An 18,879-nucleotide genomic window follows, 5' to 3' on the forward strand; every position below is an offset into this window, starting at 1 on the left:
AAACACTTTCTCATAATGAACAGTAAAGGAATCAAGACTAACAAACTGTATTTTATAACCATTTCTGAAAATCACTTGTTTTGTGCTCTTGTTAGGGTGAATCTGGTTTGAGTGGACTTCCTGGTCGTGAGGGTACAGAGGTGAGGGGCTGAAGCAGGGTCACAAAATCACTGCTTATTCGTCAAATATTGTGCTACATGACTGAACGAATGAAAAAATATTTGGGTAAAATGAAAGAAGTATGTACAAAAAAAAAAAAACCGAAAAAAGGTTTAAAAAATGTCAGGTGGTGTAATCAACAAGAAAATAGTAATCAGATATTGTGCTTAATCTTAATTTTCGATTTTTAATGTTTAAAAAGGTTAAATTATTGTGAACATTTAATTTTTTTTCAAAAATGTTTATTTACATATATATATACACATATTTAGTGCTTTCAAACGATTAATCACATCCAAAATATGTTTTTGTTTACATTATGTAAGTGTACTGTGTTTATTTATTATGTATATATAAATACAAACACATGCATGTATATATTTTGAAAATATTTACATGTACAGGTATATACATTTATATTATTATATAAATATATTTAATATATAAACATAACATGTTTTTCTTAAATATATACATGCATGTGTTTGTATTTATATATACATAATAAATAAACACAGTACACACTCATATATTATGTAAACAAAATCTTTTATTTTGGATGCGATTAATCGTTTGACAGCACTAATAATTATTTTACATTTATTTTACAGACACACACACTACTTTATAGTGTATATATACTGTATACAATGTGTGTGTATGTATGTGCATATTATTAATGATTCAAGTTCAGTTATTTGCAAATGTGAACTAATTTGTACTAATTATTAAAGATAAAAATATTAAATCTAAAAAAAAAAAAATTACCATTTAATTTCCTGTTTTCTGGTTTTCTGGTGATACATTTTTATTACATAACACTGACTTTTATTTGGACAAAATTCATTTTTATTTCAAAACAAAACTGTAACATTAATTATTAAGTTTAAGTTAGTTATTAAGATTAGATCAAACTATTTAAAAAAAATCAAAGTCCAAGATTGTTTTACACCATCTAGACATTTTTGAGATTTTAAGCCTAAAAAAAACAATAAAATTAATCTTAATTCACAAATTAAAATGTGTTGTCAAGTATGTATGTATTGTATGTATAAATAGCATTTTTTTTTTAAATAATTTAATAGATCCAGACAATAGATTAGTGTCACATCATTGACCAATATGCAAGAATAAACTTAAAAAACTAAAAAATAATAAATACATACATACATAAAGTCTTCCTGTTTTGTTCCCAGGGGAAACCAGGCTACAAAGGAGAGAAGGTACTAAACCCCTGCACCTATTCATAATATATTTACGTGGAAGCATAAGAGACTGTCACGACTATGATTTTTTCTGACCATCTACAGGGTGAAAGAGGAGAATGTGGCACTCCGGGAATCAAAGGAGACCGAGTGCGTAACCCTTCAGAAGTTTCAGTTTCTGCACACTCCTCCAATATGTTGTGAACACAGTAATACAGTATACGTTTCAAATGCTACATTTGTTTATATTGTACCATCTGATAGGGTCCTGAAGGTCCAGTTGGTACTCAAGGGTCCAGAGGTCTGCAGGTAGGTCTGATACATTTATTTCATATTTATTTTCAAATGTAACATGTCTTTTTATTTAAACATATCCGTATGTAAAATGTTTAATCATATTGTTTACCGTTTACAGTTGTTGGCTTTTAAAGCCATACTGTTGTTTAAAGCCTTTAACCTTTAAAGTGTTGCAACAAAAATTATTTACAAAGTTATAAATTATTTGTGAAATGTAGTAGCAATTTCTGAGTGTAAATTGTTTAAAAGTAAATCCTACACCAGATTCTTTTTTTAGTGTGTAGTTGATTGACAGGTGAATAGGTGGTCATTCTTTTTTGAATATGCAAATGTATTTGAGTGAGCCGTTTACACCTGTATTTAGCATTGACCGCTTGCATTTAGATCAGCTGAGACAGTTGTTTGTATTTCAAACTAAAAAATTCCATTAATTTATTTCAAACTAAATCTGAGAGTTTATTTTGAAAAATGCTCGTTTCCAACACAAGATTAAAAAATATAAAAGGTAATAACGGTGACATTTTATATCACAATGAGAACTTTTTTCTAGTCATTCTGAGTTTATATCTCACAATTCAGACTTTTGTCTTGCAATTCGGAGAAGAAAAAAACAGAATTTCCAGATGTAAACTCAGAATTGTGATATATAAACTAAGAAATGTGTGACAAATTAATTTGGAGTTTATATCTCACAATTCTGACTTTTTTTTTCTCACACAAATTCCGAGAAAAAAAGTCAGAATTGTGAGATATAAACTAATATAAAGTAAAACTAATATAAATAAAAAGGTTTCCTAATTTTTTATCCCGTGGTGGAAACTGGCTTCAATATATTTCAAAGGAGGTAAATGTTAAAACACATGTTGAATTTCCCCCAACGTACGATTAAACGTACATTTTACTGTATTGTAAAGCAGCATAATGCTTTGGTGTCTACAGATAATGTCCTAGAGACTCAAATGTTCATGCTAGATACTGTAACACACCCTTTCATGTTTCCCCTGCAGGGTTTACCAGGACCACAGGGTGACATCGGACCAGAAGGCCCACAGGCAAAGAAGGTATGTGGCTTATAATCACAAACCATTATCCTGAAAATTTCAGCTCATTATATTTAACACGCACACCTGGAAAAGTTTCACTGTCTCCCATGACTCCAGAAGCCGTTGCTTATTCTGCATGCTATTGCCCATGAGAAACCCCACGCACTGGAAGCCTGTTTGTTTGCTATATCCATTAGATAAAATCCATTAGAACGTTCTGGCCAAAATGAATGAGAAATATTGATGCATTCACAGTTCTTTAGAAGGAATTATCATATATGTCCATTTCTGACTAAATGATGCACTCTGAAGGTAACATGAGGTGCAGAATAGAGACAGACTTTTGGAATTTCACTCCATTATGTTTCTAGGCCTTGACAAGGACAGTGTGATATATGTAAATATTTTATGCATCCGTTTACAATGCATTTGAGATTTTCTTACACTCTTAAAAATAAAGGTGCTTCAAAAGGTTCTTCAAGCGATGCCATAGAAGAACCATTTTTGGTTCCACAAAGAAGCATTCAGTCAAAGGTTCTTTAAAGAACCAACTCTTTCTTACCTTTTTATAATCTGAAGAACCTTCTTTCGCCACAAAGAAACCTTTTGTGAAACAGAACAGTTCTTTAGATGTTAAAGGGGTCATATGATGCTGCTAAAAAGAACATTATTTTGTGTATTTGGTGTAATGAAATGTGTTTATGCGGTTTAAGGTTAAAAAAACATCGTCCTCTGTTGGAAGACCAAACAAAGTAGTTTCGCTTTCAAAATGATGCACACGGCGTCTTCACGACATGGCGGCGGTGGCAACAATACTACAGCGAGAATAAAAGTTACGCCTTCTTTCTTTGCGTGAACATTTGGGAGGCTTTATGCAAATCTTCCCACATAGTGAGGTAGATATGTGGGGGCGTGTTAGAACGAGCCGTTTTAGGCAGGCGTGGCTGACTCTTAACTTTTATGAAGAATATCTCTTTGGATTTGAGACTTTAGTCTTTGCAACTTTACAGATCTTCTTTATGGACCAAGAGCTTGTAACACTCCAAACAGAAAGGAAAAATTGAAATCGTATGACCCCTTTATAGGTTCTTTATGCAACCATTTAGACAAAAAGGTTCTTCTATGGCATCGTGAAGCACCTTTATTTTTAAGAGTGTACTTGTTTTAGTTATAATTTTAAAGGAATAGTCCATCCAACAATTAATTTCTTTCATTATTTACTCCTCATGTTGTTCTAAACCCGTATGCTATTATTATAATTTTTCTGTGGAATACAAAGGAAGTAACAACAAATATTTAAAAGTTTTAAAACACTTTTCCTTTGTTTACATACAGAAAGCTATAGACCTTAATCATATTGATTTTTACATGGATAAAAACAAATCTGTGATGGACAGACTTACAGTCTTTACAATGGCATGCACTGTATCAAGGTCCTCATAACTCAAAACTGTTTTTTGGAGTTTTTATATACTGAGAGATTTTTCAGAAAGAAGTTTTGTCAGCTGAATAGTTAGTATGCTCTTAAACAATAGTACAATACATGAAACACACAGTACTTGTATCCCTAACAGCCTCGTTTTCATTCCCGTCAAAATGACCCTGACAATGGTCTATTGCATGGCTTTAGAAATCTTGGCACGAGTCATATTGACTATTTTTATGGCTCTTTAATGGTGTTTTTTTTTTTTACATCGACTTTGACTATGAACTATTATTATATTGAAAATAGATGCAATTCTTTGATTCTTTGAGTCATTGATTCCAATTGAAAAAAAAAGAGGATGAGTAAATACGTTATTTGAATTGTTAGGTGAACTAATCCTGTATGTTAGACCAAGTCCTCTGTGTCTTCTTTCAAAAGAGACCATGGTTATGTCTACAGTGTAAAGGGTTGACAAACTGCGTCCAGTTTAGTATAAGTATGCCTTGCACTTATGCTCAAAAAGGGGGACGAAGATGAATGAACGTGTTTTGACATGTTTTGGATTTCCTTTAATAGAGGTCTGCTGCTCTGCCAGTAGTTTCCCCTTGTTTAAGTTAACTGCAGGAAGCATTCAGAGGTTTAGACAGCTCTGCAGATGTCCTCACTAATTAGGGATCCATCTTCATACATGCACAGGTTCACAAAACTAGTGTCACAGACCGCCATGAAACAAATGGTTTTGTACTTCATCATCTAAAAATAGATGATACCGTGATAATAAACAGTCATTATTATTTTAAATAATAATCCTTACTCCCTGAGGTTAAAAGTCAACCAGTGAGATGCTAGAAAGTGCTTGTCAGCTCACCAAATGGACTATGGGTGGTCTGAGATTATTGTCTTGGAAGCTAATAACAGTAGAAATGTGCATGATGGAAAAATGCTGTGCAAAGTATAAATTCATGCACAGACATGCAGGTGACGTGAACGAAGAGAATTTCCAGCCTGTGGAAAGGCAGCACAGTAGGGGGATATTGTAAATGTGAGCAGATTTGTGACTGCTTGCACTGACCTACTTGATTAAATTGGATTGTACTTTGCATTTTCTGACAACAGTTCATCTCTATATTGTTCAACTTCTGGTTGAAAATGAAAGGAATAGTTCACCCAAAAATTTAAATTAGTTGAAAATGTACTCCCCCTCAGGCCATCCAAGATGTAGATGAGTTTTTTTTTTCATGGGAACCGATTTGGAGAAATGTAGCATTACGTCATCAATGGATCCTCTGCAGCGAATGGGTGCCGTCAGAATGAGAGTCCAAACAGCTGATAAAAACATCACAATAATCCACAAGTAATCCACACCACTCCAGTCCATCAATTTACATCTTATGAAGTGCAAGGCTGCTGGTTTGTAAAAAAGCAAATCCATCATTTACACGATTTTACTATAAATTGTTACTTCTGGCCAAAATACAAGGCCATAATCCATAATAACACTTCTACAGATGGTGCAATGCTACTTATGCACCCTAAATATGGACAGGCATCGTAAATAATTTAACAGTTCTGGTTCCGACTTTAATTCCCCGATTACAAAGACTACATTTAGTAGTTCTGAGGTGATATATATATATTTATATAATGATTTATATATCATTTACTCACTCTCGTTGTTGTTCCTGTATGAATGTCTTCCTTCTCTTTTGCACAATATTTGGAAGGATGATGGTAAACGGTGGCAGGTAGCCTTTGACTTCCATAGTATGGAAAAAAAAATACCATGGAAGTCAGCGTCTACCAACAACAAATGAACATTCTTCAAACGAGAGAAACAGGTTTGGTACAACATGAGCGTGAATAAATTATGACAACATTTTTGGATGAACTATCCTTTTAAATAAATACATACATGAGACCTGATTTCTCTCATGAATGTGATGTATCTAATCTGTTGTTTTTGTTTGTAATTAATCACAGGGTGAGCGCGGCCCTGCTGGCCCACCTGGAATTCAGGGCGACAGTGGAATTGGACTTCCTGGACCAAAGGTCAGCCGTATTTACCTTTTTGACTGCAAATTCACTTCAATTCTCCAAAATCGCCACAAACAAAAAGACTTCAAAGCTGGGGAAAATGCCTAAGCTGATTTACTGGGTTTAGTGTGTTTAGTTGAGTTTTGGTCATTTTTCAGCTAAGAGACCAGCTAAACCATCATAACACCAGCTTGGCTGAGATTTAAGACCAACTTAGACCAGCAAACCACCTTAGGCGGGTTTAAGATGTTTTTTGTTTCCTTTGTCAGTGAGCCACCTTAACCATGAACCCTATAAAGCCTACTGTATCATATTTGTTACACAATTTATTAAGGCCTCTATATGATCAACATTAACAAAACTTTGCTTTAAAACCATTACACACAATCTACAACATGCCCTCTGTTGTCCGATTGAGGTTAATACTTTTTTAGCAAGTAAAAGTCATTTTAGTATAATTGTACAAGTGTATTGTAAAGTGTACTTTTGCTGTGCTGTGTTTTATACATTAAGCATAAGAATAGCTTTTATATTGTTAGTAACATTTACTGGACTGAAGCAACGTAGGTTTACTTAACTATCCATATATCATTCATTAGAAAAATCATATCAAAAAAGTATCAAAAAGTAGCTTTTGAGGAACGTCTAGTTGTCTAGTCTCTCCATCATCATTGTATTACATTGCATTACATGTTTTGAAACTACAAAGCTTTGATCATAAAACGAAGTGTTTAAATAGCATCTTACAAAGACATATTATAGGGAGACAGAGTGAAAACTGATATTTACAGTATATGCATTTTATGCAAGTAGTCTGTTATACTGTTATAAAGATCTCATTTACATTTCAAGCAATAAGAATTTCATTTGACTTTTTGGCCTTATAAATATCAGCATCTTCACCAAATTGCATATTTTTGCTCAGTTTGAATAAAAGGTGATTTTCATTGTGCACATTTTTTAGATGACATGGATGGTAATGGTTGTGGATTCTCAGATATGCTGTCATTTTCTATGGAGTATTTCTCACTTATTCTCCTGAATTGTTCACGTCTTTGATCCGTCTGCAGGGAGATATGGGATTTCAGGGGAGACCAGGTCCTCCGGGTCCACATGGCATAGGCGAGCCAGGTCTGCCTGTAAGTACAGAAGCAGAAATTCTAAAATATTCAACACACACTGAATTTACACCCATAGATTTGACTAATGACATTTTTTCTCACTTTTCTTCAACAAATCAGGGGCCTCAAGGGCCACAGGGGGTTCTAGGAGAGAAAGGACCACCAGGAGAGGGCTTTCCAGGTCAAAAGGTAAGGTTAGCCCAAAAACGCCATGTTCTCACTGATGTCTCTATGCTCTTTAATCTACTTGGAGAGTAGCCAAAGGCAATCTGAGAAGATCTACAAATGCATTAAAGACTCGTAATTTTTTATAATACCTCATTAGAGGCTTAAAGTTCCCTGGTAAATCCTCATTTCAAAACCCAAGGCTATTAATTATTGTATGTTCCGGATAAATTAGCTGAGCATTACCAGCCTGAGGATGCAAGACAGAATTTAATGGATCCGTTTTCTTTGACTTCTATAAAGACTCTTTGTAATCTGTCTAATGTTAGCAGTCTAACTAGGTCTACATCAAAGCCAGAACTGTGCATAAAATGTAATCGTAAATTAAAAATACAGCAAAGAAATGTGATTCATGTCAAGGAGAACCTCAGTTCTCTGAAAACCTTCACACAGTAGCTAAACTAAATTATATCTCAATATTTTTCAGATTTATGATGATATTCAGTATTCATGAAGATGCAAATCAAGTTTTGAATCAATTTGAAGTGAATGAACTGAGGGGCGTTTTTAGGATGTTTAATCAATATTTTTGACCCATTTTTCCAGAGAAATAAATGTATTGCTTTGGATTCATAAGTGCTCTAGTTATATCAAATGTTTTGTGACTATTATCATAACTCTTTATAATATTCCTTTATCTTTAAGAGAATTATTGTGAAAATGATAAGCCATCTTGCATTTGTCATTAATTTGCATATACTTACATGTTGCCTTTTCTTATCAATGTTCTTTCATCAGTTTATTTCATGCTAATATTTACAAATGAAATGCATTTGACGATAAGAAATAAGTGTTATTGTTAGCTGCAACTAAAACCACTAAAAATTGTTTTCAGTAATTTTTTAATTCAACTAAAACATAAAAAAATATTTCTCTACATGGAAATATGAAAAAAACTAATAAAAATTATAAAAACAAATAACAAAATTACTCAAACTTAAATTAAGTTTAGAATGAAAACCGCAAATATAAAAATAAAAGCTCATTTAAAATAAATAAATCGTATAAAAAAATATGAAATTACTAAAACGAAATAAAAATGTAAAAATAAAACTAAATAGAATACATTTAGAGACAATAATACATTTTAAAATATAAAAAAATAACACTGGAATTCATTGCAGGTGAAGGTTTTATTTGTTAATTAAGTGGTGTTTGAAATTAATTGGTGCAACACAACTCAAATTAGAATAAAACCAAGATCAAAAAATCTTGGATTAGCTCTAATTTAATCCTTATCAGTGCAACCGACCATCAGACAAATTGAGCCACTGTGAATAAACAACAATTAGGGCTCACTGAGAGATTACACTGTATTATTACCAATCAGAAAAACAGGTGTTTTCTAAATCCCACAGATGAAGAAACAATACATGCAATGCAGTAAATGCATCCGAATTGCAGCGAAAGGGAGGCTTGCATTTCAGAGACACTGGGCTGATGACGCCTCTTTTGTTTGACAGGGGGACCGGGGTCTGGAGGGGCCGAAGGGACCAAGAGGACAGCCAGGCACTGGAATCAAAGGCGATAAGGTGGGCTGTAAATATATCAGCCCATGAATGGGGTTCACAAATCACACCATATACGACACACAAAAGGCTTAATGAAGTATGTAAACTGGCCCTATAAGTTCCCATTTAAACGCAGGGGACTTATGGGAGGGTAATAAAGAGTAAGAAAGAGCAGATGGGAGGGCGGCACAGCTCAACTTACTGTGGGAAAAGATGAGTCCTGCTCACCTGCTAATACTGAATAAAACACCAGTCATTTCTTATGCTCAAAATAGACCGATTATTATGTCCCTATGTTAAATCTTTTAGAGATGTATTACTCTATCTGAAACGGACTCATCTTTTTTGTGTCTTCAGGGTGAGCTTGGGCCTCCAGGTTTACCAGGACCGATCGGACTCCCAGGGCTTGGCATTCAGGGAGAAAAGGTGATACTTGTGTGACTTATGTGTGTTCTTAACTGTCCTTGACTTGTTTGCAGGGTCCAATGAATTAAGAAAATGTACATTAATGGACATGCATTATTTCATAAAATGCCCCTTGCCATAACAAAAAGACAGATGAATAGTCACATGATCCTTCAGAAATCATTCTAAAATGCTAATTTAAGAAACATTTCTTATTATTATTATCAAAGTTACAAACTGTGATACACTACCATTCAAATGTTTGGTTTAAAGGGGTCCAATTATGCTTTTTCACTTTTTCAACTTTAGTTAGTCTGTAATGTTGCTGTTTGAGCATAAAAAAGATGTGCAAAGTTACAAAGCTCAAAGTCCACTTCAAAAAGAGATATTTTATTTAACAGAAATCACTTTTCAAAAACTTCAACGAACGACTCGTTTGGACTACAACGCATATTTTCCGGGATTCGTGATATCACAAATATCGACGAATGGGACGAGACCTGGTTGAGCTGCACTAGAGAAGGCAACGAGTGTTATCACTATGTTGGAGACACGCTAGCTTTCCCAAAGCAGATGCACTTAGAGTGGTTACAATCATCCGGGTTTAAATCACACTCAAATTGATTTGATTTTGACGCAATATTTACACTGAAGCTCGCAGGCGGCTATGGTAAGGGGCATGACATTTCAATTGGCCCAGCTAACCAAACACAGCACACACTGGCCCAGCTTGGCCCAGCTAACCAATCACAACACACACTGGCCCAGCTAACCAATCACAACACACACTGGCCCAGCTAACCAATCACAACACCCACTGGCCCAGCTAACCAATCACAACACACACTGGCCCAGCTAACCAATCACAGCACACACTGGCCCAGCTTGGCCCAGCACATTCACAGCACATTTCATATTTCAGAAGGCGGGCTTTCATTTGATACAGGAACTATTCGAGCCGTTCATGCCAGACTGGGAAGAGAGGTGTTGTAATAATGTAAAATATGTGAAAAATAATGTGTTTTTCAAACAACCTAGTATGAGAGCCTGTTCTAGTACACCCCCAAAACAAAAACAAGACTTTGTAAAAGAGCATAATAGGACCCCTTTAAGTAATATTTAAAAATATTAATAATAAAAAACTTAAATTGCATTAAATTGATTGAAAGTGACAGTAAAGACATTTATAATATTACAAAAGGCTTCTAATTCAAATAAATGCTGTACTTTTGAACTTTATAAAATAATCCTTTAAAAAAAAGTATTACGGTCTCCACAAAAAAGGAACCAGCAAAACGTTGTTGACATTGATAATAATAAGAACGTTTATTAATCTTTGAGCTTCAATAATATTAATCGATAATAACTAAGCAGCAAATCAGCATATTCAGGGATTTCTGAAGGATCATGTGAAACTGAAGACTGGAGTAATGATGCTGAAAATTAAGCTTTGCATCACAGAGAAAAATTACTTTTAAAAATATATTCAAATAGAAAACATTTCATTGAAATTGTAATATTGCAAAATATTTACTGTGTTTTTGATCAAATATTTTAGCATTTGTGACCATAAGAGATTTCTTAAAAAACACTAAAAAACTAACAAAAAAAAATATTTGATTTGTATATGATAAAGACTTTCCTATGTTTTTAAACCTAATAATTTAAATGCAATGCTATGTTTATTATTTCTATCATTATTATTAGTGATCTTATATGTTGGGTTTTCTAATGCAATATTTCTCAATATCAGGGTGTTGAGGGTCCGAGAGGGCCTCCAGGAGGAAGAGGATCACCAGGAGAGGGTTTCCCCGGTCCCAAGGTTGGTACTGCTAAAGGCTAAAGATTATAATTAATGGCAAGCTGTAAAAGGAAACATAAAATTAGTTCTTGGCTTAATCTTTTGATTATTTTCCATTTTGTTCTCTAGGGAGAACATGGTTTACCAGGAGAGATGGGAACCCCGGGAGAGAGAGGGCAGGGCGAACCTGGAACAAAGGTTTGTGGTGTAGGCTCAAAAATGTATGGGACATTTGGGATGGAAGCTAGTTTTTTGACCATGATGAAGACTTTAGAAGATGGCACTAAGTACTGATATTATTTCTTCAGGGTGAACCTGGTGCATATGGACTGGCTGGTGTACCTGGACTTCCTGGGGAGGATGGAGCTCCAGGACAAAAGGTAACTCCGCTTTCTGATGTCTGGACTGGTGTGAGCTCATCTAACGTGACTGAGATTGAGTTCTGCTCATTAGATAAGTCTCTAGGCAAATAGGCAAGTTAAGTGGATATTAACAGAGGTGGAAAGAATACGAAAATATTCTACTCAAGTAAAAATTGTACTTAAGTACAAGTAAAAGTACCAGTCTAAAAATCTACTCAAGTAAAAGTAAAAAGTAGCTAATTTAAAATTTACTTAGTTACATTTTAACAGTGGGAGGGAGGCAAAAATGGGATAGGCCAAGGGTGTCAAACTCAGTTCCTGGAGGGCCACAGCCCTGCACAGTTTAGATATAACCATTAAACACATCTGATACAGCTAATCTAATCATTTAGGCTTATTTGAAAACTACATGGTATGTGTGTTGTAGCAGGGTTGGAACTAAACTGTGCAGGGCTGCAGCCCTCCAGGAACTGAGTCTGACACCCCTGGGATAGGCCTATAAATCTCAAACTAGTTGTTTTAATAAGACATTTGGGCTGTTACAGGGGAAATTAAATCAGTATCAACAAAATCTTTGCAATGCAGAGGAAACACAGAAGCTTCATCTGTAGTGGCATTTAGATTACACACTGTTTAATGCAGGACATGAATGCATATAACCTGCAGTTACAAATGCAGAAATAATGTTTTGATATATGAGACATAAAATGTTGAATACTCATTTGAAATTATAAAAAAAAAAAGAAGATACTTTAAATGTGAAATTAAAACCGCCAGTAGGTGTCAGCAAGTCACTGTTAATAAGTGAGTCATTGCGATTGAACCGAATCATTAAAATGGTTGATTCATTCAGGAACTTGAAATTGAATTGAATTGAACGAAACACTGTCATGTTGCTCAGACGCAAAACTGTGCTATGTTGGCTGTGTTTGGAATTATTTTTGTTGTCGAAATTGAGCAAAAACAGGCGATATGTTGTCTAAAACGCAAGGCTCTTAATTAACTTCTTGTTTGTTGAACTGTTGTAAAAAGAAATCTATATGTAATCATGCTGATTTTTGGAGAAAAACGACACTCTTCATGTGATATTGATTTACTATATGAAATGATATAAATATATAAAATAAATTTTGTCATAATTCTAAATGTATTTTAACAGACTGAATCACGCAGTGAAAGAACGCACTCTAAATGTGTGCGCGCACTAACGTTAGTCTAATCTACTAGACTTCAAGGCACTCTGTAGGAGTGTTTTGTTTGGTTTTTGGCAAATACTGATAATGTCAAATCGCACATCGTTAAAACAACAATTACGTTATTATCACAGACGATATATATCGCACACCCTGCACCACTGTCTTTTTGGCTAATTTGTGCAAAACCTTTTGCTAAACTGTCAAAGCTTCATTTTTACCACCAATGCAACGATGCAAGTATTTAGCTTACCTCTACATGCTTGCGAAGGGTTGATGTCGAGATTTTATACGCTGCTAGTTTGGTCTCCCTAGGGCCTAGGCAAACACAGCTTACACTGCATAATAGAGCTTAAATATGGCCAGGGGTTCACTTCATTTCCTTCGAGTTCAGCTTCAGCAGAATATGACTCAGCTGGGTCTGCACCATAACGCCTGTCTTGTCCATCTGCATCTTTCTTGTGATTTTAGCGCCAGTTTGTTCTCCTGCCCATTATTTACTGCAGTAGTTTCCAGGGAGCGATTTTTTTTTTACTCAGTAATTAATGTGTATTGAAATGTAGCAAAGTACAATACTTCAAACAAAATATACTTAAGTAAAAGTAAAATTACAGATTTATAAAATCACTTTAAAAAGTAGAAGTACACAAAAACGCTACTCAATTACAGTAACGCGAGTAAATGTAATTCGTTACTTTCCACCTCTGGATATTAAATGCATTGTGTTTCTCTTCATCAGGGTGAGCCTGGGGCGACAGGTTTGAGGGGACCTGAGGGGGCTCCAGGAATTGGCACTCAAGGAGAGAAGGTACAGTACTTCAGACTTTCTTTCTGTATGAGTATATTTTGATGATTATCATCTGGTGGATGTCAAAAAAGGCATCCTACAGTATATGTTGACTGATATTCTGTGTTCTGATCTTAATAGGGAGATCAAGGCCAACGTGGCATTCGAGGGTTGCCAGGTCCTCTTGGCATAAGTGGCCCATCGGGACCAAAGGTGAGAATAACTAAAGAAATGGAGCGCAACAATGGTTCTGGAAGTATTTTAACATTTTCTCCATTACAAAACGTTTTAAATATCAAGTTAAATGACTATGTTGTGAAAAAAGCAACCAAGTCAGAGAATGCAGCATTATGAACTTTGATTAAAAGTAATTGAAAATCAGAAAAAGACAAAAAAATAAATAAAAACACAAAAGCCTGATTGTCTTGTATAATTAACTTTGCATGCCATGAAGCATCGCAAATGATTTAATAGAAACAGAAATGTTCTTACAGTAAAACTATCGATTTATAATCACTGAGCATAAGTATAAAATACAGTATATTTTACAACGGTGTACACACTACTGTTCAAAAGTTTGGGGTCAGTAAGGCTGCGTGTGTTTTTTTCAATTGTTCTCAATGGGACCGCCATGTTTTTTTTAAATGCCAGGAGCGTGCCGAGAGCGTCTTTTTCACGCTGAGCGCTCAGGCATTTTTCTTCGGTGCCGAGAGTTGAAGAATGTTCAAACTTTGGGTAAAACGCTACGCTCATCACTGTCACTTTCTAGTCAGCTAACCAATCACAGTGGAGGCGGGGCAGGACTAATACCGACCACCCTGCTTGTACTACAACTGAACAACATTGGAGAAGTTTTAATATTGCTTGTCTCCGAGTATTTATGTCTTTACCAGATGGAACTGGCAGACTACCATATTATTGGTATGAAAAATAACGCTTAGAGAAGCATTTCATTCACAAGCGCCTGACGTTTTCAGCAAAAACATTTTGGTGGACACGCAGCCTAAGATTTTTTTTTAAAGAAATTACTTTTATTCAGCAAGAACACATTCAATTCATAATTGAAAATAAAGGCTTTATAAAATAAAAATAAAAAAATTAATCTATTTTTTAATAAATGCTGTTCTTTTGAACTCCATCAAAGACTTCATCATGATTCATCAAAAGTATCACAGTTTCCACAAAAATCGTTTTTTTTATTGTAATAGTATTTCACAATATTACTGTTTTAACTTTAATTTTGATCATTTTACAAAAACCTAACACTTTTGCATGGTAGTGTATGTTTACTGCAAAATATTTAAATGTCTGCAACTATGAAAGAGTACAGGAAATAAAGGAATGAGGTTTCTATTTCCAGAACCTTACTGTTGTGCTCTATAGGGTCGAGGATGAAAACGATAAAGAATAACTAAAATAACTAAATATAATAATGTTTAAAATAAAACAAAAACATGAAATGTGATTTTTTTTTTTTACTCCAAGCTTACAAAACCGCTCATTGTTTGAAGTAGCAGTGCAATAAATGCCTGTGGTTTCTCACATAGTTTGAGCAGTAATGCAGTTGCATCACTGGAACATTACACTGTTGTTTTTTAGGGAGAGCCAGGTACGCCAGGAAGGCTGGGCATGCCGGGATTACCTGGACGAGCTCTTGCAGGAGCAAAGGTAACAACGCCAAACTACTACAACTGTGCCACTCCCTGCAGGCTGGGAGATGTCGTTGTATTAATGGCCCACTGCCAACACTATGAATCAGAACGTTTCTATTTCACATTCATCAATAAAACAGAGAAGTAATGGTATGAGCTCATCTTCTCGTGTCTTCAGGGTGATGTGGGTGCCGCTGGTCCTCCCGGACCGATTGGAGAGACTGGTTACGGTTTGCCTGGTCCAAAGGTGGGTGGGACTTTTTAACCTGTAGAACAATGAAGAAAATGAGTAAAAGGAATAAGGGAGTTTGATTGAGCAATATGTATATAACTGATCAAAAGTGTGGAATAATTCAGATTTTATCATGTTTTGTGAAAACAAATACTGAAATAAGAGATTTTGACTATGCTAATCATAAAGCAGCTCTATATAGAGAATAATTTAGAGTTTTTTCAAAACATGTTTTTGAAAGAAATGTATTTATAACGAGACATTTTGTTTATGCTAATCATGAAACAGCAAACATTTTATATAGACAATTGGGATAATTTTAATGTTTTTGAAACAAGTCTCTTATACTCACCAAGGCAACCTTTTTTTGATCAGACAATAATAATAATAATAATAATGTGAAATATTATTACAATAAAAAAAAACTGATTTCTATTTGAAAATTTTTAAATTTAAGTATTTTATTTTTTTGTAATTTATTCCTGTGATGCAAAGCTGAATTTTCAGCATCATTACTCCAGTCTTCAGTGTCACATGATCCTTCAGAAATCAAGGAAATCTATGCATCCATATGCAGTGCAAATACTGGTAATTTCAGTCATTTTTCAATGATTTTTCAGAGAGACGACATGATCAAGGTGATTAATGATTACATTTTAGTATGCAACCATATGCATTATAATAAGGAGTTAATTTAGGAAAACTATGCAAACATATGCATTGTAAATATTAGCAAATTCTGTCATTTTTCAATGTTTTATCAAAGAGAAGACAATCAAGCTGATTAAGGAGTTAATTTTAGGAAAACTATGCAATCATATGCATTGCAAATATTTGCAAATACAGTAATGATTTAATTATTTTTCAGAGACAATACATAATCAAGATGATTAATGTGTTAATTTTAGGAAAACTGTGCAAACGTATGCACTGTAAATATTAGCAAATTCTGTCATTTTTTTATTATGTTTCAGAGAGAAGACATAATCAAGCTGATTAAGGAGATTTGTGGTGAGTTGTACACTTTAAATATGACAAAACAAATGATTTGATAATGAATTTGAACAGATTCCCTAAAATGAATCAGTTTTACCAATTTTAACTGTATTTTTCAGACTGAACTTAAATCAGAGACACTATTTAAACAAGTCTTAACTCATAATAATACACTCTTTAAGACTGGCCAAATACATTTTTTTAATGAAAAATCACTAATACATTTTTTTTAATGAAAAATCACTGCAAAAGTGCTGCTTAATTTTGTATCACCAGCAAGATCATAATGAATAATCCTAACTGCAAAGATGTAAAGTTCAAGTTATATAATTGCATCTTGCTCTGTGTTTGGTCTCATCATGCAGCTCTGGAGTCTAAGCTGGTCAGCCAGTTCTGTGAGGATGAGAACGGGGCCCTTTACTTCAACCGGATTACCAACGGCTTCAACGGATACAACGGATACGGTAACGGCAAAGAGGATGTTTCTTCATACAGGAATAATGTTTACGGGAACAGATTTCAGGAGATTTCACTGGACAGATCTCAGACTCACTCTAGAGGCAGAGGACACAGCATACCTCTTCCCATCAACCCCGGGCCTCTCAAAGCACAGGTCAATCAACACAACTAACTTACTGTGAATTTCTTATGCACGCTAGACTAATGCAGACTGATTTGAACCAGACTGCTGTCTGATTCTGTGTTGTTGCTTCTGTGCAGGTGGAGAATGACTATGAAGGCGAGGATCTAGACATTAAGACACAAACTCAAAGTGGAAGCACTATTGCTGTTGTCAATAAGACTGTCCAACCTGTACAGCCAGGAACATCATCATCATCTTCATCATCATCAGTATCAACACATTCTACTTCAGTGAATGTGAATGCAAAGCCTCGTCCTGTAGTGATAAAAGGTAGTGTTTTTTTATACAACTGTTTGTACAACAAACAAAATTATTGATGATATTGAATATTGTCAATAGGCTGGAAATATTATATAGTGCAAATTATTAAATGTTACAAATTATGTTTCTATAACATAAAATAATGTTTTTATACAAAAGCTGCTATAAAACATAAATACTGACAATATTAAATATTACCAATAGGCTAAAAAATATTTTATCATAAATATATATAATATTAAATTTGTATACAAACGTTGTTCTAAAACCTATTGACAATATTAAATATTAAATTGAATATAGTACGTTTTCGGAATTGTTAAATATAGTTAGTTTTATAGTAGTTTTCTGAATGGTTAAAAGTATATTAAAATTATACTTTTATAATATAAAAAAAAAGGTTTTATTTTCTGAAAGTGTTTAGTGATATTACTTCCTCTTCTTCGCTCAGAATCGGCTCCTCTGGGTCCTCACTGTTTTCTCAGTCTGAGTCAGGGCTCCTGTAGAGACTACGTCATTCGCTGGTACTACGACAAACAGGCAAACGCTTGTGCTCAGTTCTGGTACGGAGGCTGTCAGGGCAACGAGAACCGCTTCCAGACAGAAGAAGAATGCAAGAAGACATGTGTCCTCACCAGCACAGGTATTATTCGCTCCTACGGACATGAATGAAGAGTTAATACAAGATAAGCTCTGTCAACAGCAGTGTTATTAATTATTACAAATATTTGTTACATTTAGCAAAAATAAGCTTAATATTGTTAACAAAACCTAAAACAAATAAAATCAATTTTGGTAACTGAAATATGAAATGTAAATATTAAATGAAAAACCTAAAAAAAAAAAAAGTATATATATATATATATATATACACACACTATAATAAAAATTATATATATTGAGTGCTGTGAAAATGTTTTTGCCCCCTTCCTGTTTTTAATTTTTTGCACATTTGTCACACTTGAATGATTCAGATCATCAAACTAATTTTAATATTACACAAAGATAACCTGAGTAAATACAAAATGCAGTTTTGAAATAGTGATTTCATTTATTAAGGGAAAAAAGCTGTCCAAACCTGCCTGGCACTACGTGAAAAAGTAATTGCCCCCTAAATCTAATAACTGGTTGTGCCACGCTTTGCAGCAACAACTGTGATCAAGTGTTTGCGATAACTGACAATGAGTCTTTCACATCCCTGTGGAGGAATTTTGACCCACTCTTCTTTGCAGAATTGTTTTAATTCAGCCACATTGGAGGGTTTTCGAGCATGAATGGACTGTTTAAGGTCCTTGACTTGGCCACTCCAAAACCCAAGTGCGCTTGAGCTTGAGGTCACAAACTGATGGCCGGACATTCTCCTTCAAGATTTTCTGATAGAGTGCAGAATTCATGGTTCCGTCAATTATGGCAAGTGTCCACAGAATATTTGCCCAAAAGTCTCGGGGATAATCAAGATATTTTTTTGGCAAATTTGAGATGAGCCTTTGTGTTCTTTTTGGTCAGCAATGGCTTTTGTCTGGGAA

General features: G+C 34.5%; 1 protein-coding gene across 1 annotated transcript in view; it reads left to right on the forward strand.

Annotated features, from left to right (window-relative positions):
• Positions 1-18,879, forward strand: part of LOC107566758 (collagen alpha-1(XXVIII) chain-like) — a 30,776-nt gene that overhangs the window by 9,622 nt on the left and 2,275 nt on the right. Inside the window, exons 7-27 of the mRNA XM_016252287.1 lie at positions 96-140; positions 1,356-1,382; positions 1,470-1,514; positions 1,629-1,673; positions 2,669-2,722; positions 6,111-6,179; positions 7,235-7,303; positions 7,406-7,474; positions 8,974-9,042; positions 9,379-9,447; positions 11,180-11,248; positions 11,357-11,425; positions 11,536-11,607; positions 13,522-13,590; positions 13,711-13,782; positions 15,169-15,237; positions 15,400-15,468; positions 16,428-16,464; positions 16,815-17,062; positions 17,170-17,362; positions 17,805-17,996. Coding sequence (XP_016107773.1) covers positions 96-140; positions 1,356-1,382; positions 1,470-1,514; positions 1,629-1,673; positions 2,669-2,722; positions 6,111-6,179; positions 7,235-7,303; positions 7,406-7,474; positions 8,974-9,042; positions 9,379-9,447; positions 11,180-11,248; positions 11,357-11,425; positions 11,536-11,607; positions 13,522-13,590; positions 13,711-13,782; positions 15,169-15,237; positions 15,400-15,468; positions 16,428-16,464; positions 16,815-17,062; positions 17,170-17,362; positions 17,805-17,996 — 1,720 coding nt within the window. The remainder of the gene's footprint in view (positions 1-95; positions 141-1,355; positions 1,383-1,469; positions 1,515-1,628; positions 1,674-2,668; positions 2,723-6,110; positions 6,180-7,234; positions 7,304-7,405; positions 7,475-8,973; positions 9,043-9,378; positions 9,448-11,179; positions 11,249-11,356; positions 11,426-11,535; positions 11,608-13,521; positions 13,591-13,710; positions 13,783-15,168; positions 15,238-15,399; positions 15,469-16,427; positions 16,465-16,814; positions 17,063-17,169; positions 17,363-17,804; positions 17,997-18,879) is intronic.

The sequence above is a fragment of the Sinocyclocheilus grahami genome, unplaced genomic scaffold (assembly GCF_001515645.1).
Source record: "Sinocyclocheilus grahami isolate Dianchi unplaced genomic scaffold, SAMN03320097.WGS_v1.1 scaffold1099.1, whole genome shotgun sequence".
In the NCBI taxonomy this organism is placed as follows: domain Eukaryota; kingdom Metazoa; phylum Chordata; class Actinopteri; order Cypriniformes; family Cyprinidae; genus Sinocyclocheilus; species Sinocyclocheilus grahami.